At 30.4% G+C, this 25,895-nt stretch overlaps 1 protein-coding gene across 1 annotated transcript; it reads right to left on the bottom strand.

Annotated features, from left to right (window-relative positions):
• Window positions 1-15,886: 15,886 nt before the first annotated feature.
• LOC121117775 (hemocyte protein-glutamine gamma-glutamyltransferase) lies at window positions 15,887-25,895 on the bottom strand. The gene is made up of 11 exons (XM_040712268.2): window positions 25,512-25,895; window positions 21,061-21,282; window positions 20,822-20,955; window positions 20,619-20,757; window positions 20,152-20,556; window positions 19,834-20,091; window positions 19,600-19,765; window positions 19,261-19,525; window positions 18,437-18,560; window positions 17,947-18,107; window positions 15,887-16,635 (listed from the first exon to the last, which is right to left on the bottom strand). Exons 1-11 carry the CDS (start codon window positions 25,564-25,566, stop codon window positions 16,360-16,362), a joined length of 2,205 nt encoding a protein of 734 aa, XP_040568202.1. The 5' UTR covers window positions 25,567-25,895; the 3' UTR covers window positions 15,887-16,359.

The following is a 25,895-nucleotide window of genomic DNA, read 5'->3' as shown; positions in this document are numbered from 1 at the left end:
ACCTTACTAATACAAAAATTTACAATATATCTTGTTGTCAGCTATCAATTTTTTCCCCTTAATCAGTGTTTTGGTCGTTGATTAGCTGTATTCGAATTAGCTCTTGTTCACGACGTTACCTCGCTAACACAAAAATAAACAGTCTTTATTGTTGTCAGCTGTCAATGTTTCGGTTTCTTTTCTCCTAATTAGTATTTTGGAGCGTTGATTGGTTGAACTATAATTGGTTCTTACTCAATCTTTGAACCAATTCCCAATAATTATTGAACTTATTCCAGGCGTGTTCAATATTTGAATAAAGGCAGAGGTCATATCAGAAACTATTAAGTCATTTTGCTCTTTGGGTATGAATACTTATGAAACACCAAAAATGATATTTTGTCAATTTACTCCGAAAAACGCATAAATTATAATACCTTTTTTTGTTAAGATTACTTTTTGATTGAAAAGGCATATTATAAATGAGTTTGTAGATCCAACATGAACAATTAGTTATGTTTTCTTGGCATTTTTGTGAGGGTACAAATACTTTTGGGCTCAACTGAAAGGAAAATACATTTTTAAGTAATTTTTAAATAAAAAAGATTGATTGGTAGATATAAGTCATGTAACTGCCATACATTACTCCTACTCAAATAACATGCCACTTTCAGCACATAGCCCATAATTTAGCTACCACAGATATCGAACATACAAATATAAATTTGGATATTTTCAATGTACCTACATAATGAAGTAAGAATTTCATAGATTATGCTATTTATAGATTCACGAGATCGATCATGGTCATGAGACTAGTTATTGAATGTGCCTAATTGAATTTTCCAATTCTTTGTCTTGTCTTGCTCTCGTTGTAAATACCAAAGAAACAGCAATAAAAATGTATTGTCCTTTAACAATAAATACTTTTATCAGTTGGCCTAGACCAGTTGTTCTCGAATGGGGGTACGTATACACCTTTGGGGTACTTGGAGGCCCTCCAGAGGGTATTCCAGATTTTGATATATATATATATATTCAATTCAAATGTGTCCCGCCATCCATTAGAAGAAAGAGAGTTAAAAAGAATAAGTATGACTCATATATACGTGTTCAAATTTGAATACAACAGACAGTATTGACACAGTGTTTCACATTGTTGTTTTTAACTCAAAGTGATTTGTGTTGGTTAGGGGGTACTTAATTGAAAAAATATTTTACAAGTGGCGCATTACTAAAAAAAGTTCACAATCCCTGGTCAAGAAGATGTAATTCTAGACACATGGAATAATCACAGATGAATCATTGCTTGTTTTTCTTTATTTCCTCTCATGAAGGATTAGAGTAAAATTGTCATCTACTTTTTTTTTCTTCTTATTTTTCAAACCAATTAATCCTTCTATATTCCCCTCATGTGAGAATGAAATTTTCGCGTGATCATTCCAGGTCTCTAGAACTCAGTACCATAGTCCATAAGGACTATCAAAGGAACCAAAAAAAATCGCAGTTAAGGCATTTCAAAAGTTGCATCTTGTAAATATAATTCATTTCGTTCAAAAAAAAAAAATCAGTGGATCCCACCAGAATCCCTTTTTAATTTATTTTTATTCCTAAAAGAAAACCTATCACTTCTATAGCGCTACCCTGTATTATAGACGAAAAAAATAAGTCGCTTTTTGAAATGGAAAAGATTCAGCGAATATGTTATTATTATTATATGTTATTTGTAGTTACTGATGGATTCTGAAGGAAATACCAAAATGAAATGTCAAGTTATATTGCATAATCCTTACTAGATTTTTCAGACGTGGAAGATTTCCCTATGCTCAAAAGGAATTATGTCTGCTGTAAAGAAAAAATCGACTCAAGAAATCTGACGTTCATAAGGATAGTTGACATAATTTTGCAAAAATTGCAAGCAAACTTTGGTTGTCAGATCCAGTATTAGAAAATATGTAATTGATTAACCCTTAAATACCCTTGATAGACAAATAATTATAAGAAAAGTACATAAATACATGAAAATTAATTCCAAATCCACTGAAAAAGAAGAGCAAAGTCATACTTCAAGGGGCTCTAACAAAAAATTATAATCAATTTTAATCGCGTAAACAAGAAATTAACAATAATAAATTTTCTCATCTTTTTTGAAATTTTAAAACGCTATACAAAGAGTTTCATCTCAGTCTTTCTTTCATTTAAGAGCCCATATTAAAATATATAGATCATGTTCAACGAAGAAGTGGGAAAAACGGAAGATTAGGTGAGAGAAGTACAATTTCTGATAGAAGCACATGAAAGTTTAAAGTAAAAAGTTATAAGACCTATGTAGAAATTTGGTACGGAAAATTAAGGAACTTGAACTTCCCCTTCAAATGGCCGCTTCAATGACAGGTGTGTCAACTACCTATGAATGAATGGACATTGAAGGAGTTAAAAATAATAATCGTTATAGATTTAGGAAATAAAAGTATAATAAAATTAGCAAATTAATCATATTTTGTTAAAAATCTTTTCATATGTTCTTGAAATTGATGTCTAAAATAATTATTTATATCCTAATTACTATTTGCAAAAGTGATCCGAGTAAAGAGAAATTACGAAGTAGTTAAAATAATTCGGATGTATACAATGTGGGTTGTGGGTGGGGTTTACAAGGGGATACAAAGTACACAAACTTCTCATAAGAATGCATTCTAACTTCTTATAGAATAATAAATAGTGTATTCGCTGAATTTTCTCATTTTCATAATTGTTTTTTATCGTTTTTGTCTATTTGCTACCAAATAATATACTAGGGCGTGCAACGTTTATTGTGCTTTAGAAGTTAGACATGTTTTGTTTGAGGAATAGATTACAGACTACAAAAAGTCATTTATTTTAATGGATAAAGTCTTCTTTTTTTTTATTCCGAGAATAACTTTCACCGATAAGGAATTTGGAGAATTTAAGCAATGCTAAATCATACAGGAAAAATAATAATTGGAATTTAATGTTTTGTTCGAGTATCAAAAGTTAAATATATATAAAATTAATATATTAAGACATACACACAGTCAGCATTAAACCTTTTATCTGTAACTGCCCCCTTTGTGTCAAACCTTCCAATATTTAAAATTTCTAAACAATGACTTAGCCTTGAATTATGTAAAATTATATCCATTTATATCAATAATTCCAAGAATATAAGTTATAGCAAAAAGAAGGAAGGACTTTCCATATTATAATCTTCAAACCTCAAAAATTCTTCATTTCAAAATAAAGAGGTTTTGTGACCTAAAATGAAACTTGTTTAGAAGAGAGAAAATGCCACAAAAATATAGATTTTGCAAGTATATGAGTAACTAAAGTGCTACCAAACTTTATTTTTTACTAGAATACCGAGTGGTACATTAAAATCTGGGCACTTTGAATTTTAAACTTCAACAAGATATAATTTATTATTTAACAATACCATTTTAACAAAATAGATAGATGTGGGTCTCAGCTCTCTTAATCATTTATGTAGCCGCCCTTAGGGACAATGATGGCTTCCAGGCGGTGTCGGAAGGTGTGGCAACCATTGTGGATGTATGCCTCTGTCATGGTGTCCAAGTGCTGGCCTTCTTCTCGACATGCACCAAAAGGTTGTAGTCGATGGGGATGAATTCAGGGCTGTAAGAGAACCAAAAGTGTCAAAAAAGAGTTCAAAAGAACTCAACAAACTCATTCTAAAGAGTCTTGCAACGTAGGAGATGGTTTTCTTTCATTTCTGCTGTCAAAAGTTGCCTCCCCACTCTCACAAGGCTCTTTCCAACTACTATTTGATAGTATATTTCTGTAACTTCTTTGGATCCTCTTCGGCCCTTTTTACAAAGCACCTTTTCCTTTCTAACATGTGGGACTTGCAGACGATGTAGACGGTGGTCCTAGAGACCCACAACTGCTTGGAGTGCGCGAATGGAAATTCGTCGATCACTTTCAAGTGTCCTTTTCGCGACTTGTAGGTAAGCTAGAGAGCTCACATTTTTTTTTGTTTTGTAACTAATAGTGTATGCTTTAATATGTCGGAATATGAATTAATTTCAATCACTCAACCTTATTGAATTAGTAAATGTTGAGATATCAATGGAACACCTGTTTGCTTTTTTTATGTATTTAATTATTACTTATAATTTCTTGTAAAAATATGAAAGAATTTATTATAATATAAATCAAGCTTATAAGGTTTCATTTATTATACTTATAGTGATTCCCTGTAGTTCAAAGTTTTCCAAACTTTACCGGCATGTACCCCCTTGCCATACAAAATAAACTTCTAGTGCTCCCTTAAACATACCGGATCGTCGAAAAAAAAATTCCATTGTGGGGCACCCATGTTTGTTTACTTATACATACATTATATATAAAAATGTAGTATATGGAAGAGATTTGTATTCTTATGAGTACCATTTTTAACAAATATAACCGCCTTCATAGATATGCAGTGCTCACGGCGAGGTGGGAAGGAAGTGCAGGTTTTTCAAAGGTACAAATTCATATTTTTATTGAGTCTGCTTGATTTTTATGCTAAACCTCATCAACAGTTTTGACTTTCGAGGCACTATTCCCAGGTGAATTTCTAGTAAATTCAATTTCTAATGTGGTTCCTTTAATCATAAAGAGAAGGACTAGACATACACCAGGGTTTTAGCTCATGTATGCTCAGAAAGTTAAAATAAATCACCGAAATATTAAATGCAAGCGTAGATACTTTATGTTTTCTGATATATATTTTTTCCTTTTCTAATTTATCGACTTGGTTTAACTCAACTCAAATCAATATAACACTATTAATTTTATTTCCAAACAAAAACAATTTACCAAAGTGCACCTGTGATAGCTATGTTATATATATATATATATATGTACGTAGGTGTTTCTATGTTATCCTTACTCCACTTGTATAAATATTTGTTTTTCAATATAAGAAATGTAGGTTAATATATTTAATAAATATCTTATATGAGTTATTTTGTTCAATGAGTTATATCCATACTTTAATTATATTTATGTTTTAACTTTTTTGGTTAGGAGAATAAAAATGTATATACATCAAATAACTATCGGGTTGAAAATTGAGTTGTCATTCATTTCTGCGTGATTTTTTTCATGGTAGCTCTTTTGAGCGCAGTTGTTTCAAGACATTTCTTTCAGTGTACTTCTTTTCCTCAACGTTATTTTCAACTCTATCAAAATTTTCCTTATTGAATACATTAGTACAATATTGATAAACAATAACTATGTGACGTTTTATGGTTTATAATCAATATTATTCTTTAAACCCCTAATGCTTTTAAATTATGTTTAATGATATGATCCTTTATAGTATGTATAGTTTACCTTTTATTATATAATAACAATTGGATAAAAAGTACTTCCGTATTTTTCGTTTTCTTTCAATGTTTTATATCAGATCATCCGATTTAAGCCAAGTGCCCCCCTTTCTGTTCGATAACTTGTTGCCAACGAGAATCCAACTTCAGAATGTTCTTCTTTTAATAGTTTTTGTCCCTATTAGCAAAAAAAACTCGAAAACCCAATTTTTACAGGCCTCTATTGAGGTCAAATTTGTACCCCCAAGCAGGAAGAGATGGTAGTCATTTGTTGCCAAGTCCGAAATGTAATGCTGGATGCATAATACCTTCACATCCGAGCTCCCAGAGCTTCAGGAGCCTGATCAAAGATGTGTGTGGCTAACGTTGTCTTGATGACGTCATTTGTTCCTATTTACCAATACTGGCCGCTTTTGTTTGATCAACAGCGTCAAACGGTCGAGTTGTTTACAGAAAAGGGCAGCTTTGAGCGGGAAAATACGCTGGAACCACTGTGGAACAAAATGACTGAAACAGTATACATCGCTAATTTTCTTGGTCACTTTCGACGTGTTTTTCCCTCTCTGATAGTAAACATGTAAAATAATGCCCATTTATTCCATTGAGACCTTCATACTCGACGCACGATAATTCACGACTGAACTGTCCCAGCACAATACAATCCAAAATCGTTCCTAGTATACCACCATCTTGAATTTTTGAACAACATTTGATGGATACTTTCCTCACTGAAACTCAACTTTATAGACCATGAAGTTTTCTCCATTTATGAGGCAAAGGCATGCAAGTAAAATGTAAATCAAAATGCTAACCGGTTTGACCTGTATTTAAAAAATAAACTTTGCCGTTTACGGGTTAACATACCTATTCATAGCCCTTTCATAACATCAACGGAAAAAATATGTATATTATTTATTAAGTTATAGAAAAAAAGCGAATATTATGACGATTAATATATATCAGGCAGATAATTATGTTCTTTTGTTGATATCATTTTCGTGTGTAATCCATGATTAGTACAAAGCACAACTTTACCTCACTAACGAAATAATTTAATTTAAATTGTGTGGTCAGTTGTCAATCTTTAATCTTATTTTATTTATCAGTGTTCTTATAGTGGATTGGTTGCATTCGAATTATCTATTGTTAAGTTGTCAACAATTATAGAATAATAATCCCATAGTTGAGAAGAATGAGATAATACAAACTGATTGTGGGTCTATTTTTATGTTTCTTTTTGGAGGAAAGGGTGCAAGATATCATAGAAGTAAGGACGTGCAACGTGTATGTCTCACCCTCAAAAAGAGAAAAAGGGGGAAAACTAACGAATTATTTAAATTCAATTATTAAAAATTTATTAAAATGACTAACAACAAGAAATTAACAGATAACTAGAAATTTTATTACCATACTTCAGAAGCAATTATATATGATATAGCTTACCACATAAATAAAGACTAGTTTATTAACAAAGGGTAGGCAGAATGGAGCAGCTTGCGCCATCTGTAAGTATTTATATACGTGGAATTAAATGATAACACATATTAAAAACACAATTTGTTTTAATCTTTAGATTTATTTTTTTTTCAACACAAGAGATAAAGAAATGTTAAATTAAGCTTTCTCCTTTTATAAAATAAATAACCACAAAGTTAATCTGTCGAAAAAAAAAGCTTTTAGAGCGAGTATTAAAACTTAAAATGCTAAAAAAACATTTATAGAAGATATAATAAAGAAACTTGTCTAAAATTATAAAGAAAATTGTGCTTATCTGAATATTCATAAAGCCCTTTCATGTGGTGTATTCATTCAATAATAAAACCCTTACTTATTTTTTATTCTGGAAAATGCTCAATTATTGCTGTATATTTGGATGTCATAATATGACCAACAATCATATAAGCTATAACTTTTACTATCTACCCATAAAATTATATTTCAGGGTCTAATAATTCGAATGAAATGTAAGCTATTATTCATTTTGTTAAATAATACTTCGACCTTTATTTAGTTTGACTCAAATTCGAAAAGCGAAAAATAATTATGCAACATGTGGTACAATATTTGAGCATGATGCACAATAAATAAATAGAAAATTATAAACACGTAAGTAATTTTGACCCTTTGATAGCATTCCAATATTACTTTTTTTAGTCGGCATCATCAAGTCAGTCCCATGTTTAAAGTTGTAAGTTCTAAGCACTTTCGGTATGTAAAAAAAAAGAAACTGAATAATTACATGTTAACTTAGACAAATTAAGGATTGTTTGGGATGAAAGAAACGTACCTGTTATTATGTTTTATTAAATAAGCTCCAATTTGAATTGAGAAAAAGTCGATTAACCCAAATTTCACTCTGTAAGGGCATAGGTATAATTATTCTGATTTGATCCTTAATTAATGTATCAGTCAGCCAGGGGACTGTTGTATATTATTAATATATAACTATACATAAAATTATGGAACATAAAATTAATTTTCAGTTAATTAGAGAACATTAGACCCATCATTAAGTGGCGCTGATGGAGGTACTTTAGAAGCGTATATAAGTATTGTAAAACCTGAAATATAAGGATAACTCCTATTTAAAAGAAAATTCAAGGATGACGTCTAATAAGGATACCATTTTAACCAAAGTACTGAGGTCTAGAGAAGCATAAATATAATATGTGAAGGATATATTAATTGAGAAGACACCAAATAACTTCAAGATTAAAAGGAGGATGGTGACAATAAAGGAAACTATCGACTAATTCAATCATAACAGGAAGGAGGTGTATCATTAATGCATGAATCATCCCCATCATTCAACCCGAAATTGATAAAGTAATTCATTTAAAAATACATTCATGGAAGTAGATCAATATTTGGAATCAAACTTACACGAAACGAAGGTTGATCCGAGTGAGACGAAATATAAAGACACTTCAAGAATGCATATCTAACCACCCAAAAAAATTGAAGACGAGAATAATTATTATGACTTCCATAAATGGCTAAAAACTAGCAAATAGCAAATATCAATATTATGGACATGTTGCTCACCTGAATTCCTCACAAAAGTTACGAGATATCTTAGAAACTCCTGCAAACAAAAATAAGGCTCTAAATAAAATAATAGAAGATATCACTAAATAAATACCTAATACCTGAATACCTAAGTGAAAAATATGCAGCAACTTGATACAAATTATTTAGAAGAAAACAAGGGTCTACGGAAACAGTTGATAAATTTTGCTGTTTCTTGAAAATTTTAGAAGAAGAGGCAACAAAATTCGAAATATATAACTGGATATAACGAGATATGCTAACTGGTTTCATAATGTGCAGCGTCAACGACGATGAAGTACTACAAAAGTTGATGGAAAAGAGTCTACACCTTCATTGAAAAGATACTCTCACTTTATAAAGAAAAGTAGAAGTGACAAAAAAATAATCAAAATGATTTAGAAGTCAAGTCAAGTGGAGCCAAAATGAATCGAGAAGAGAAAGTCAAAGCCGTCTTAAATAATGGAACAAGACCCGGAAAGATTGTGTAAACAGTGTCATTTCCAATTTTCTTATAAAAATGGGAAAAATTACCCTACAAAAAGCGTCGAATCCACAAGACGTGGCGAGAGAGGACAATATACAAGAGTTTGCAAGTTTATAAAAGAAAACTCTATATCGATTATCAACTCTATTTAAAAATTTGAATGAAATAAACTAACCATCGATGCATAATATATCCATGAAAACTACTTGAAAAATATAATAGCTACTTGTGACAGTGGTGCAATGGGTTATAGACAATTGGCCGAAAACATTTTTGCCGAAGAACATTTTTTCCGAACGGACAATTCGTAGAAGAACAATTTTCCAAACGGATATTTCGTCGAAGAATTATTTGGGATATTTGGCTGAAACATAATATTTAATAAATACTATATTGATATATGGGATTATATATTTTAATTCAATTAAAAAAGATTCCATGATAAGTTGCCTAATTTTTATTGTTTGTATGACATACATATATGTCATATATGTAAATTAATTAATGTTCTTTTCCAGAAAATATTTTTTATTAGGTATATTCATTACTGATTAATATATATTAACACACGACCGTAGTCGTACTTCGAATCTTTTACCGATGTAGTACATTATATAAATCAAATAATCAACTGACACGACAGTCATTTAATCGAATAGACGAAGTGCTAATAAGCAATATCTGTATTTTATCCGTTATCAACTATTGTTCGACATGATGGATTAGTTATATTTGAAACGACTCATCTATGGACGAACAAGCATAACAATAAACATCAGATCGGGGAAGAGTAGTGATTTGAAATTTTTACTTTTTCTTGATCCAGGATGTTTCGGAAGAAGAGGAGGTTGGCTGTGGTGAAGCAAGCACTGAGAAAATTGGAGGAAATGAGAGACGTAAGTGAGGAAAACTGTAAAGCTCAGTACAGTTGGAGCAGTCTGGAATCTGAATAAAAAGAAGGGAACGACGGTCTTTGTGTCTTAGTGAACCTTTTTTATAACATAAAAAGTATGAAACATGCTAGATTTGGTAGTCACTCAAGGGACTCGAAGTCTCGGAGTTGTGTATCTAGGATTGTGAATGTATAACTACAATGGATCTATTCAATCAGTTTCAATATATCACATGCGAGAAAATGCATAGTAGATTTAATTTTATTTTTAAATTGTTAAACTTAACTTTACCTATATTTAACAGTTTATTTTATTATTTTCTCTCTTGGCAACTCTGATATCAACATTCCTTCATTTTTTTTTTTTTAATAAATATGTTTTAAACCATGCCTTCAATATGGATTCAATTTTGTATTTCTATTTTTTTACAATCTGTGATGTTCATGAAAATGCTTAATAAGTACAACTAGAGTGCATGAAATAAAATGATTTTATACAATATTTATGTATGTCTTGGGTAACTGTTGATTAACAAGACGAAAGAAGTTAAAAAAACCAAGAAATTCGTACTTTTGTAAGTAAGTAGTCAAAAGAATTTCCTGATGAATCATTTCCTGGTTATTGAATCTTAAATAAATCTATTTATCTTTGTTAAATGATTTGCAAATGTACATTCATATATATAAATAAATAAATGACGGACATTACAAGAGATAAATAATGATATCCTTTCAGTTAACGAGAACTGCATTGCATAGTTGAATATTAAAGTTATAAATAGTTTGATCAATACATTGTACATAAAATATGAGGGGCATAACATGCCATTATCTGGAAAAAAGTTAGTTGTGTACTTTATTTTCATTCCCTTTACGTGTATATGACATAGGTAAATAAGAAGTGTTAACAAGGCTGTGTGTAAGATTTTATTTCGTGAGGGGGTGATAAAAATGTATTTATTCAGCTCAAGTTTAGTTTATTTGTTGTTGATGTTTTTGGTTTTTTTTAAGTTTTTAATTATTTTTCTTTTTTAACAGAAAATTTGACACTTTTTGACAAAAAATTTAAAATTGGACAACAATCAATTTTTCTAACAAAAATATCAAATTTTAAATTTTTTGTCAAAAAGTGTCAAATTTCCGTTAAAAAAGAAAAATAATTAAAAACTTAAAAAAAACCAAAAACAACAACAGCAAATAAACTAAATTTCAGCTCAATAAACAAATTTTGTTTTTTGTCATTCAAATAAAATTTGGCATTATAATTTTGAGAGATATATTAGTCCCAAAATTTTGTCTTTCTGTTAAGTTATCACCTTAATTTTAATGAAGTATCCAAATAGGACGCAAAAGCCGTCACATAAACTATTTTTGATAAATGGCATCATCATAAATCAATATTTTACATGTTTAAATATTCTTTATGTATACTTTAATTAAGCCTGAATTAAAAAATAATGATAAAAAATACACATTTTTTATAATAATTAAAGCTTTACTCAACTAATTCAAATGGGATGACTAAAGTACGTTTTTATAATATAAGTAACAATTATGTTTTGTAGAGGGCACTTTAAAATTTCGGACTTTTTTGAGAACCGATAACAAAGACAAGACCTGTCCGAAGTTCTATATTAAGGACGGATAAAACCTTAATGATTTTCATTTTGACAATTCATAATGAAATGTACTTAGAAATTCGACAAATCAAATATTGGTATAATGTTAAAATGAGTTAAGTTGAGTCTGTGATTTGAAACACAGCTTTGAGTCGTTTCGTCTTCGGACAATTGCCCAATTTTTGAGTTAGGTCATCTTCAAGTTTTTGATAATTTATAAATAAGAAATGTAGTTTATCCTTAATACTTCAAATCTGATTTTAATCAGAAAGAAGGGCCTTTAGTTTCTATTACAGTCTATTTACGGATAATTATAGATATTCGACACATTACTTGAATGATCCATGTTTTGATTATTTGAGTTCAATTAAAGCCAAATTTAAAAAAACTATTTTATGAGTGTTAGAATAATTTTCTGTAAAGTGTCTGCTTCAGTAAAAGTCTAGTTTTTTTTATTATAATTCCATATTTTGATAAATTTACTAAAAGTTTGGCAACAGCCGTTGTCTTTTACAAAAAATATTTTGAAATTTAGGAACAAAATTTTTGTCGAGGGTAGAGAGTATACTCTCTCCTCTCCCTGTAGTCATGGCCATGAGTGTTAAAGCTAGAATGTCCATTTCTGCATTATCATCAAGTCATTATGCTTACAACTTTTGATTACACTATTTCAACCTTTTACAGATTCCTAACATCGGATACAAGTGTGTCCGGTTTTTTAGGTTAATATATTTTTTTACCATACAATAGTATTCCCTGTTAAATAGGATGCCATCTTCAAAGTTTCTTAGTTTTAGCATTGCACGGATGGATTTTATTTTAGAAATAAATTTCAGTTTTGTTGACTAGTATAATTGAAGAATATTGATATTGATACGAGATTGCAAATCAAGGCAGGGACGTCTGCGGGATTATATTATTTGAGAGTGGGCTTAGTTTTTTCGATGTTTTAGAAATATGAAAAAATCTAAAATTCACAGCTGCTCACAAAAAATTAACTTGTTTGTAAAATATTTAAAAATCCAAAGTTGTTCACAACAAAATAATTGTTTGGGAATAAAATTTCAAATATTAAATTTTTTTATAGCTATGGTCAAACATTTTGGTTTCAACGTTTGTGTTGTACTCAAGATCATCTTATCCAAGACCAAGAGTTTGAGGGCCTTCACCAATAGCAAAAAACTTAATGCTTCTATAAAAGGAAACAAGTCGGGGCCGAGACAAAACTAATTGTCTGCTCACTGAGGGTTTGCTCTTTTCTGTTATTATTGTGTTTGATTTGTATCTAAAAATTAAAATAAAGTAAAAGGTTTTATAAATTTATTTTATAACTTTATATTTTTGAAACTATTGTTCCCTCTTAGTTTTAATGGATATGAAAAACAAGAAGTGAAGTGATTCTTGAGATGAATTTTGGTCTCATTTTACATGCTCCTAAGGTTTCATAGGTTTTAATCCATTAAAACTAAAAAAAGATAGCTTTCTTTGATCTTGCAACCTTTCTTCCAAAAATAAACCGGGGGGGGCCACAATCAGTAATTAGTTGGCCAATTATTTCCCATTGTGAAATGTTTTTTTATATATATAATGTTTGGGAGTTGTCGATAGCTTTCCAACAAAAGAGGTCAAGTTCAACTAATCCACGTTCAAAACACAGATAAGGAAAGAAGAAATACAAAAATGTACTTATAAAAAAATATACAATGTTAGCGAGGTATTCAACAAATAAAGTTTTTCTCTTTTATTACAGCTGAAGTAAAAAAAAATCTAATTTGATTAAATGTAACAGCAAATAAAACCCTTAGATTCTTCAATGAGTTGTTACAATCAGTTTTTAGCCTGACATATTAATATTAATCGATTAGTTTAAAGTTCATAGTATTCACTTTATCTGATTATGAACAATTAGTAGTAATCTTTATGTATGTATTCAGAAGATACATTAAACTTCTTACCACATTTGAAGACAATGAGTTATGTTTGAAAAGATTCTTTAAATTTAAACTTTATCTCAATCCTATGTAATATAAACTGTCAAACTATGTGTATGAAAGAAATATAGGAATACTTTCCTACATTTTTAACAGAATAAAATATTATTTATCTTTTATAAAGTAAAACTTTTAACTTGCATAACATTATAAGAAAGATATTTTAAAGACAATTTGCTTGATATATTTTTGTAAGGATTTTGAAAATTTTTAAAACCTTAATGGGACAATATTGCAGCACCCCTATTTTATGTCTTTCATCAAAATGACTTTATTGCTTTGTTTTATAAATTTTTTGTCTAAGTATTTGGACTTGAGTCCATATTTTGAAGATTTGTGACTCAACCCGATCTCACAATAATAGACTCACGGATTAAATTGGACTGGATAACTAAGATTTGCAGCTCGACTTCGACTCGAAACCTGAACACAAGAAAAGCTTTGAGACTACGTATCCTATATGATAGTTATGGACTTGAAATTGAACTCGAAATTGTTTGCAAGGACTTGAGACTCGGCTTTAATTGCCATTAATTGGATATTTTAAAAAATTCAACTTAATAATCCCTTTAGTACGAAACTTTTTACATATAATAATCAATGATTAAATATGAAAGATTCATACATTTTTTATCTATACTGTTTTAAAGTACACTTGTCTCAAAGGATATCTATAAGCCAATAAGTTTGGAGGCAATGAATGAATGATATAGTGGGTATGTACAATAGAAAATGTAATTCTTATAATGTATATTCAAAAATACATTTAGGTAGAGTATGAGATTATTGTCGAATGAAATAATCAACAAATCGACTCAAAACCTTAAAGATGTACATTTATGTATCTATACGTATGTCTCGGCGTTACCTCGCTAACACAAAAATACCCTGTGTATTTTGTTGTGAGCTGTCGAGTCCTTCTTCTCACTTGATAAGTCATAACTCAAGTCCATAACTATCATATAGGATACATAGTCTCAAAGCTTTTCTTGTGTTCAGGTTTCGAGTCGAAGTCGAGCTGCAAATCTTAGTTATCCAGGCCAAGTTAATCCGTGAGTCTATTATTGTGAGCTCTGGTCGAGTCACAAATCTTCAAAATATGGACTCAAGTCCAAATACTTAGACAAACAATTTATAAGACAAAGCAATAAAGTCATTTTGATGAAAGACATAAAATAAGGGTGCTGCAATATTGTCCCATTAAAGTTTTATAAATTTTCAAAATCCTTACAAAAATATATAACGGGCACGCCAAATGTGCTTTGTAATAGATTGAATGTAACGTTGCTGTCTGGGCACCGTCTTTCGTTTTGTTTACAAAGTTCATACTTTGCCATTGGGACAAAAAAATCAGTTATCATGGTGCGATAGCGATTTCCATTTACGTTAACGTGGTGATTCTCATCATTAACGAAAAAATACGGCTCAAATGATCCCTCCAGCATGATGTCCACACCAAATAGTAATTTTTTTGGGATGCATTTTTGGTCTTGTGAAACACTTTTGGATTACTGCCTGACCAATAATGGATATTTTGCCTATTAACAAAGCCATTGAGCCAAAAAGGAAAATGATTTTGCAATGAAAAAAAACATCAATGAACGGTTATTTTGGCAATAAATTCGGATGATTTTAAATCACTGATCAACTGTAAATCTTTCCATGATAAAATGTATACCTATGAAGTTTATAAATGTCATATGAAAAAAAAGAAGAAATATGTGGTCGTTTTTCCCCCTAATAGAAAAAAATTGAAGCGTCCCTAATGAAACCCCCTTTATTCTATGGAAGAATTGGAATTGGCCTTAAATTTGAGGCTTTTTGGAGTTGCAGCCTAAAAAATGGTTTTTTAAGATATTTTATAATTATATGCCTAAGTTCTTGTTCGAATCGGAATATAATTGAGGATCGACATTGGAGGTATTCCTGCATTATCATTGCTAGATACGGAGTAGACTTTGTGTTTATTTCCTTTTATCTCACAGCTAATTTAATGAAACGTCATAGCCGTGCACGGACAATTTGCTGAAAACATTATTACCTAATGGCATTTTTCCGAACGGACACTTTGCCGAATAACCGCTTTGTCAACTTAAACATAGAGCAAACCCACCGACCGTTTTTCCTTGTTTTTTTCAAAGTGGGTGGCACGAAACAATGGATTGCTTCCTGGAAAAGACAGGATCTGATGTTATTTTAAGGACGAATTATGGAATCTACAAGATTATTTCTGATTCCTTATTAGTTAATACAAATTATTTAGGCAGCGTCAATATCTCTCATCCTTTCTACAATGTATATAAGCTTATATTTAAATAATATCTTTAATCATATTGCAACGAATAAATTACCGCATCTTATAGCTCTTCATATAGAAAAAGGTATATCCTCAAAAACCGAGCTGGGAACTCGGATTTGAATCCATAATTGTGTCTTCCGACTCGTTTTGCACTAAAGTCTCATTAAACTGTGACTTCTGATTCGAAGTGTACACGAAATAAAGTTTTAGACTGGACTTGGATTTAAGCTCATATACTCTATACTTGATTATAATATGTATATTAAGCGGGGTTTGTGAACAGAAAATTTTGAAATATTAGGTATCATTACAATTAATTAATTAAATAGTATTTTTGAATATGTGGGTAGATATATTGAGGCAATTTGATTTAATGCGGACTACTTATGAGAAAGGCTGAAATAGGTAATAATAGCATAATTAAAAATCGTATTAAAATCCATAAACTGTTATATAAATTAAAGAAAACCTCTTAATGGCTATAAATGGAGAAAAATAAGATGGAATTATTAACAATATTATTGATAATGAATGGACTACCAAATGAGTTCAATCTTAAATTACATTAATTGAGAATTTTCAAAATTATATTTAAAGAATCTTCGAATCTTGTTTATGCTTCTTATTGTTAGATAATAATTGTAAATACACGAGTATTTCCACTATCATGGTACAAATAATGAAATTGAATTAATTAATTTCAATTTTAGCAGATCCACTTAAATCAACCATTTCATTGGCACTAAATGTAGCTACTACTGAACCAGTACCACTTCTTTTAAGTTTTACAGCCATTGTATGAGTTAAAGTGGCATGGGGTGCTAGAGTATCAACATTGGTTTTGAGTTCACTAAATAAACCAGCAGCTCCCATACGAAGTTTACAATTAGTAAGAGGAATGTGAAGAGGATTACGGAATGATATGCGAAATTTAGCCAATTGTCCATAGTTTAACCATCCAACAGTCTATGAGGATAAAGTGTGAATCAAATTTATAATTTTATATTATATATATTAGAACTGCACAAAAAAAACAAATTATATGGTAATTTATAGAAGTAATGCAAGGTTAGTATAAATACAAAGTAAGACCATCATGTAATCGGGGTTGCTAGAATTTTCAATCTGAAGTATTGTACCAACTGCTGGGCATGATAGGTAGATTTTGACAAAACACACAACCACTCATAGTCTATGGCGTCACTATTGCTATAATTTTCAATTTGATATAAAGTACAGACTGCCGAGGAAGAAAAACAGATTGTGAACAAACACGCAACCACTCATCTACTATGACGTCAATAATAAAAGCGTGGTGGAAGTCACACATCAGTCCTTATAGTTTAACCTTGTATTTCTATTAACCATGAGGTAATGGTATATATCGTTATATAACACATATGTTTCTAATTGTATTTAGAGGTTCGTCAGAGTTTATAAAATCTGGATTAACTTAACAATGTATAGGGGTGCAACCTCTATTTAACAACCAACATGTCTGGTCCAGTGTGGATCGCAAAAAGGACACTTTACTTTTTCCACGATTGGGGAAGGAATAATCCATTGATCGATGCCATTTTTTTTTAGCTGACGACAAAACAATAAACAACGTCCTACATGCGCATGCAAAACTGTCACAACGAGCTCGAAGTTCGTTGTTAAACAAAGGCTGCACTCTGGAAATCCCCCGTCCTCCATTTACCAACTGCACAAACATTAAAGTGTGACATATTCCAACTTCAAACCATTTGAAGGCGAAATATCATACATGAATGGCTTTTTCTTTCACTCTCTCAACCTCGATTTTCATAAGGGGAAATAAAAGTTGGGAAAAAAACCTATGGTTATCCACTGTATTTTTCTTATTGCTAACTGTAAATAATTACTTCAGAATAATGATTAATTATTATACACATTGAACGACAACTTTATCAAAATAAGAGTATGAAATTAAACAAATTCTAAATGAAGTCCCTTGATTGATATAAATTAATATAAAAATAAAAATCCTATGTATTACCTTTTTTGAGTTCATAGTACGTTTAGTCAGCTGTTTAAAATCATACAAAAGTCGACTTATGAAAATCAATGGAAACAGTTGAAAGGAAAATATAGTACATCTTTCTTAATTTCATAAGCGAGTCTTGATATATGACGAGGGTCACAAGTCAGAACAGGATAACATTGACGGTGATTTTGTTTTAGTACAAATTTTCACCGTAGATATATTCATACCGTCATTATCGTACAGTCCTAGTGTGTATATATGTATAGTACCTGTATAAGCAACTTAGGCTTCTTCATAACGAAATCACATTCGTCACTCCATGTCTGATTAGTTTCCTTAACACGAATGAGACTGTATATTTTTACCACACAATATTCGACTAGATCATTTATGTAGGAATCAGGCTCTACTGTGAGGGCAAGGGTTTCTCCTATGAAAATAAAATAGCACTGTAGAAGTAAATAACTTTATTTAGGAAATATTTTCATAATAAAGGCGAGTTACAACATCTATCGTGCGCGTACACGTCTAAGTGTAAATATATATATATATTAGCATATATTCATAAAAATAAATGACATTGATAGAAGAGCTGCTCTCACAAAACTATCATTAATATATCTATATATATATAGACACTTAGACGTGTACACGCACGATAGATGTGGCAACCCGCCTTAAGATAATTTTTTACAAGTTACTGTTTCTAAAAAAAATAGTTGATGTATATGTATATATATTATGTTAGTTAATAATTACTTTGCCCAGGTTTTAGAGTAAAATTTCCTCCAGCTCTTGAGATTTCATTTGCTTTAATACCATTTACGTACATAGAGGATGATGTTATCAAACAATTTAATGTTCTTTGTTCATTAGAAGTGTTCTGAAATTATATACAAGTTATGAATTATATATCTTTAAAAATGTATATCTGGCCCGTCAACATTAAAAAAGATGCCCAATATTATTCTCAAATGTAAGCCTGGACTACATTTGTATCTTTAATCTAATTATCTTACACTTTTATTAATAAGTTATTTTGATAAATCAACCAGAAGCGCCAAAAACTTAACGTTAAGATAGTAAAAATTATCCATCAGTGATAGAAAAAGATAAATAAGTTATATTATTCTACAGACAATAGCTAATTGTATCTAAATTTATCCCTGAAATTAGTTAATAAAGACTTTAATGTGGTAAGCCGTTGTTTAGTAATATTCGTTTGTAAACAAAGCGAGAGAGTGGCAAAATACAACTTCCTCAATAACATTACTGTTTAATAGGAAATATAGGTGTATTTTACTCACATAGAGGGCGCCGAAAAAATATTTTTAGCATGCGATATTTTTTAAATTAACTAGTTTAAACATCAAACTATAGACTGTTGGCCCACATTGCGGATAATGTATTATTTTTTTAGTTTGATCATGCCTTGTTAACAAAAGTATGTCAGTGAAATAACAGTCTGTTTATATTTAGAAAGTAAACCAATAAATTGGGAGTTACTTATTTTCTTAAATTTTGTTTAAGATTCCTTTCGTGTTGACACTCCACATATATAAAAAAAAACCTTTAAATGATACCTCCAAAAAGACTCTTCCTTTATATGGAGAACCAAAATGGATAGTTTCCATTTCATCTAATTTCATTAGCACATCATTATACTGATTTTCAGAAATATTATAATATTCCTTTGCTCCAGCAGTAGACCGAACAGCATTAAAGACAGAAAGTCGTTCTTCTTGAGATCCTTCGTAGAATTTATATTGAAGAGAAATGTCTTCATAATCGTCATCTTTTTCGTGATTAAGATAATTTGGAAGTTGAGTCACAATTTTTTTACCAACCCTGGGAGGTGATGATTTATAAATTTATACTGAGAGTGTATGTAAAAAGATATATTTATGCATTTATAAACTTACTCGTCCTTTTTGATACATGAACGAATGAATTTACCACAAGAAGAATCAAGGACAAAATGAAAAACATCGGCATTCACTTGAGAATATATGGACCGTGTGTCAAAATCATGAGTAACTTCCCCTCTTTTAATAGCCAATAAGGATGCAGGACCACACTGATATAACCCTAAAAATGTAAAATACATAATCTATAAGTAATATTCAATTCGATAAGAAAAAGGTAATCCTTTGTACCATTAGAAGAATATTGAGGAGTCGAGTCAATAGCTTGCCAGCCTCCATAACCTTTAGGCAGGTCGGTTCTCGACATCCAAACATCATTCCACACGTGAAAGTTCCAAATTTTATCATAACCAACGTCAGGATGATCTCTTGGACTCAACTCCTCACCTTCTTCATTAAAATATCTTTCAACTGTAAGATTATTATTGGCATCGTGGGCAGATACGTAATTAGTAACAGATCGGCAAGGGATTCCAAGAGCTCTACATACTTTAGAAAAGAACAATTACTTATACAAAAACTTTTAAATTAAATTAACTATTAGTCAACCTGTGACTGTTAGAGCGGAGAAGACCCAACTTTGACCATATTTTACTTCGCCATTATTACGGACGTATTCCTCAAAAATAGGAGCCGAGCTATTCCAATCCCATGGGGAAGTTCCATCATCATAGGGCTCAAACCATTTACCTCGTAGAATTCCATTATTGTCCTCACTGTTAACAACAGAACTGATGGTTCTACTTACTTTAACTGGATCACCTCTGTCCGAATCAGAAATTTGACCCTTCGTATCCATTATATAACAAATGGCAGGCAAAACTATTTCATCAAATTGGCCATATATCCATTGACGACCTGATATATTTTTAACATCACCTTTCCATATCTTACCAGTCGGGTTTTGAATATACTCTTCCAGCTTTGCCTCACTTTGCATGTACACTTGATCATCTAATCATTGATTTAAAATTGAATACGGTTGTTTTTTTTATTGAATGATAGTTAATTAATACCTCTGGAATATGGATTGAACAAAATATAAAGTGGAGTATCAGCTGCTTTTATTCGACGAGGACTAATTTTGTCATCTACAAATGAAGTTTCGACTTCGACTTTCCATGCTCCAACAGGGGCCTCGGACCCTATTTGAACCTTTAAAAAAACAAGGAGCATTTGAAATTTTATAACATGTTTAAATGAAATTAAAAAACATTACATTTAAAACTATAATTTTTGGCGCTGTTCTATGTTGGGATATATCCCATTTTGTCTTGTCTTGGGATAATTGTTGGTTGTGAAAATTAACGGTAAGTGTAACTTTAGTACCGTCAGCATGATTAGGGTTCTTACCTACAAAATTATACACATGTTGAAGTTTGACTCGGTCAATAAAAATTAATATATATCAAAATAATAATGAAGGTATTACTATCTTTATTAAAAATATTTAATTACCAAAACTAAAAATAAGAACAATTTTATCTTTTCTGACATCTAGAGATCTTCCTAAGAAATCCAGGGCGACAAAAAATATTTGGCCTCTTCGGACAACAGGTGTTTTCCTACTCTTAGTCAACTCATAATTTGTAGTCCGATGAGTTTTACAATTCTCTTGGTTAAAGATACCCACTGTTTTCACGTCAATTGCTTCTCCAAATCGAACGTAGTTGTCTCTTTCTGTAAAAGAAAAAGTATGGATAAGTAATAGTATACAGTCGTAGAACAGTAGAAAAAAATTATAGTCCTTCTACATCAATGATAAAAATATATTAAGTTCTCATTTTAAATGTAGGGGAGCCGGGGATAGTAGCAACGGGGTAGGGTAACAACATGTCGTTTTTCTCGAACATTAAAAAAGCTATACTCTATAGCAATTATTCCCAACTCAGGATTCACAGTGCACCGTCCAGAGCAATGATTCCCAACCTCACAAATAAAGAGACTCAATTTAGAACAAGGAATCAATAAACGACCCCAATTCTTAAAATAACTTATAAATACATTCATTTTTTTGTTCAACTAACTACAGTATATGACGCTTATGAGTTATAGATTAGTGAAAGAACTATACATTCCGTTAATTCTTCATCGAAGAAAACCCCCCGGTTTCTAGAATGATCATTCGGAATTTTTGATGTTATTGAGTCAAGAATGCTCTTTCCTCAAACCTCTTCAACTTCCTCCCTATAGTTTTGACCACCATCGATACCGTATATTTTTACTATTCTTTCAAAAATTTGGTAGAATACTGCTAAATATGCCTAAATATAGTCGAGAATGTTTAATACTGGCTCATACGTTGTGTTGAGTGACTTGTGTTAGTGTTATAGTACGAATTATGTCATTCCCTTAGTAGGCTTTTTACCGTATTTGATATATTATTCACATTCAGCTCAAAGTCAATTAATGAACCCATGGCATTGGGGACCAGCCCCATAGGCTGGGAACTACTGGTCTAGAGCTCCACCAGATTATCATTTTCCCTTAAAGCCGTTTTGCCTCGAAAATATATACCCTTACCCTTAAGTTATAAACAAATGAATTTTATACGTCGTTATTGTAAATTTTTGGTTGAAATATATATTTTTAACTATAAATTGCATTAAATGTTTGCTATCTGTTGGAATAAATAAGAAATTATGCTTTAGCCTCATATAATGTTTGTTTGTCAATCAATGAGTATTTTTCAATATGATGTCTAATTATAATTCATTAATAACTGAGAAGTGATGAGCAATTCTTCGTTTCGAATTGTTGCTATGTTTATTTATTTTTGTTTTTAATATTGTTTCATTGCATTACCTATTTTGTGTCTAGTTCGAATTCATTATAGAGTAAGATTTTGTTCGTGTATGCACTGAAATTTTTGGGGCATCATTTTTCCAACAGAAAACAACAATTGACTGCATTTTATTGTAATAAAAAATATCCCAAGGCAAAATATTATAATGTAATATTACCTAACACCATAAAAATGATCTTAAAAAATAAAAGACCCGGATTTTCAGACAAAATTGGTTGTTTCCCCTATCCTAAAAAATAAGTCATGAGTATAAAAAGTTGGAAATCACTGCTACACAAAATGTATGTTTAATGATATATTTTGATGTTGATTAATATTCTTAAAAAGAACCTTCTGTCGACTTTTCTGTAAAATACTGGATAAAAACTGATTTAACGATTAAAAGATCAATACTTTTGTAATAATATAGTATGATTTTGATTGTGTTTTTATTTGCCTTTTTTGTTATTAACTTTTTTTTTTTTTTAGTTTATCAAAATTCAAACATCCCTCGTTCAGAAAATATAAAACACATGTACTCGTATTTCAACGTTCTAAATTTTAATTTTTTCTGAATAGCTATAAATTTTAATTTTTTTTCCCCAAAACATTTATATTTATATATTTTTTTCCTACAAAAATTATTTTTATTAAATAATATTTGAAATTCAATTTTTGAAATTTTTTGTAAATATAAACAAAAATAAAATAATTTTTACTCGCTAGATGGCTTGTAAGTTGAATCAATGTTCATTTGGTCTAGATTGGCCAAATAAATAAAATTCGGACCAAATTAGTCCAAAGGAAAAAATCGGTCCTGTTTGGTCCCAAAAAAAATCAATCTAGACCGATTTTACAGATAAATTGTTTATAACATGACATCAAATGTATTCTCAAGTACAATTAGGTCATACGAAGTTTAAACAGAGATAGCTCGGATGAATTTTAATCCCGTCGTCTTACGTAGAATATGAAATTTTGAATTCGAGCATCTCTTGAGATAAACGATCAAGTCAGAAGTATCTTCCTTCGATTTCCTTGATCTTCCTTTGCTCCTAACTCTTGGTGAACATATAAGTCCATATAATAATAAAATAATATAACAACTACATAATGGGCAAGGAAACAGATTCTTATGACTTATACGACTGATTAAGTATTACTCAACTGATTTGCTTGTATAATCGAATGAATAAATTTATATTATATGTATATAAAGTATTCATTCTAAAAAATATCGTGTACTTTGGGATTTTTTTGAAAAAAATCAATAACGGTTGATCTAGAAAAGAAATAAATTTGGTGTCTCATAATATATAAGACCAAAAAAAATCGGCCATAGGGTAAAACCGAAAAAACTGTCTATAAGGTCAGACCGAAAAAAATCGGGCTTAGGGTAAAACCGACAAAAATTGTTCCACAAAGTTAGACTGAAAAAAAAATTAGTCCATGATCTGAGACCGCTATCTGAACCGAAAAGTATGTCTAAAAGAAAATTAATAAAGACCGAACCGAACAAAAAAATCGGCCTTGGACCGATTCTCCACACTAATTTTTATGTTCATAAAGTAAAATCTTGCGTGATATATGTAATATGACATAAAATATCCATAAAAACCCAGGAACAAAAAGAATCTTAAAATTTGGTTGCATAATGTACCATAATTTTGATTCTTTCAACAAACTTTTTAGGTAGGAAATTTCATATATGTACTTATGTACGTCATATAATTTCTCCTATTTCATATTAACTTTCTCTAAGGTAAAAGTATGTAGGTGTTTGCAATAATATTTGCCGTTTTAAGAAGAGGGATGCATTTTAAATGATCAAATTCTAACAACAAAAAGTTGTTTTCTTTTATGTAGTACCCGTTATTTTGAAAAGTGAAGGACATCAATTAAAAAAAAAGTCGCATATATTAAAGAGTATAACTCAATAATGAAGTGAGTCCTTTCAATTTTCAAATAACCTTAAAATTATCATATAAAAGATAGTAATTTTAACAAACGTAGGGTAGACTTGGGTCAGTTACAACTGACTATTTTTGTCCAATATCAAAAAGGCTACAGCTACAAAATTTAAATTACCAATGTATAGAATAGATTATAAAGCAGATAATTGAGAAATACCTACATGAAATTTTATTTATATTAATAATTTAATTTTTATTATATCTTACTCTGCTATAATACATTGAAGGCTAAGTATTCAACACCTTCAAAGACTAGTTTTTATTCAATTTATCCAATTTGAGGAAAAACTTTTGACTCGTAAAATTATTTTTAAAAATTGAAAGAAAAGCCGGCATATCTTGGTATCTTAGATGTAACTTTGATGTGTTTGAGTTGAAACACCTAATGGTAACTGAACCTGGTCTACCCTTCTTATTAGGAACCTGCAAAGTTTATTTTTTAAAACAACTTAATGATATAAGAGTCCGGGTCTCACTAGATTACAAAATATTTTATTTTTTCTTCACTTCAAGACTTTTTTTTAGCTATGAAGTCCATCATTATTTAAAAACATACATACACTAAGAATTAAATATTGGTTTGTAGCACGGACAGTCTCGAGTCTTACCCATAATATTCGGAGTATAGTTGTATATGTGTGATATTACAACTCATTGCGCTTTTTTCGATACAACTGTGTTTACAAAATGGTGCCCTTGTACTCTGCGGTGCATCTTTAAGAGCTTTTTTAGAGATTAAATAAATAATAAATTATTATAGGGGGTGGGCATCGCAGGACTCTATTAAAAAATACTATAGGACTCAGTAGTGATGAAAAAGTTGGGAATATCTACCATACAATAAAAGCGAATGTCTCAAAAATATGTGATTTAGAATAGTAATTAGTCTAAATGAGGATTACATTTGTTTAGTAAAGATAATTTATGGAAGGATCATTTGAATCAGAATCACTCCATGAAAGTAGAATCATACTGATTTATTTAATACATTTGTACAGTTTAACAATATATTGAATCATATATTGAAAAATTTATGGATGCTACTACAATCTCTTTTTTGAAGGTTACTTTGATAATGACATTGCAAATTAATATTACTAAATATAATTGTCAGTTAACAATATATAACGAGTGTAGCATGATGGACTTACCCACGTGTTCATCTTCAACTTCACGTAATCGCTCTAACCATCCATTAAAATCCATTTTTCAATATGTTAGTTATATATACGAGTAAAGTGCCTACTACTCTTAAATATTGTTCCGAACTGAAACCTAGTCCAACGTACATTTGTTAATCCACACAAAGTTTTCTTCTAACATGATGAGAAAAAAGAGCGGGCTCGTAACAAACCATCTGTTGTTCCTTGTACATTTTTTTGCGTGTCGTTTTTGGCAAATAAACGGTTAGAAATTATGACATTTCAAAGTTTAATAGAAAACGGATCATAATGTTACAAAAGATTATTATAAAATTCATTTTAATCAAACTATAAAAGCATTTTGTCTTTACTTGTAACGGGTGCATAAGTTCT

This window comes from Lepeophtheirus salmonis, chromosome 5 (genome assembly GCF_016086655.4).
Source record: "Lepeophtheirus salmonis chromosome 5, UVic_Lsal_1.4, whole genome shotgun sequence".
Taxonomy (NCBI): domain Eukaryota; kingdom Metazoa; phylum Arthropoda; class Copepoda; order Siphonostomatoida; family Caligidae; genus Lepeophtheirus; species Lepeophtheirus salmonis.
This window is presented reverse-complemented; position numbering and strand designations above follow the sequence as displayed.

Bases quoted from the DNA above. Each gene is read 5' to 3' on its own strand.
- LOC121117775 (XM_040712268.2), bottom strand. From the start codon at position 25,566: ATGGATTTTAATGGATGGTTAGAGCGATTACGTGAAGTTGAAGATGAA. The intron at 18,561-19,260 runs GTATCATTTAAA...ATATAATTTCAG, and splicing joins AAGGAAGAGTCTTTTTGGAG to AACACTTCTAATGAACAAAG. The intron at 16,636-17,946 runs GTACTATACATA...TTATCCTCATAG, and splicing joins AGCCTAAGTTGCTTATACAG to ACTGTTGGATGGTTAAACTA.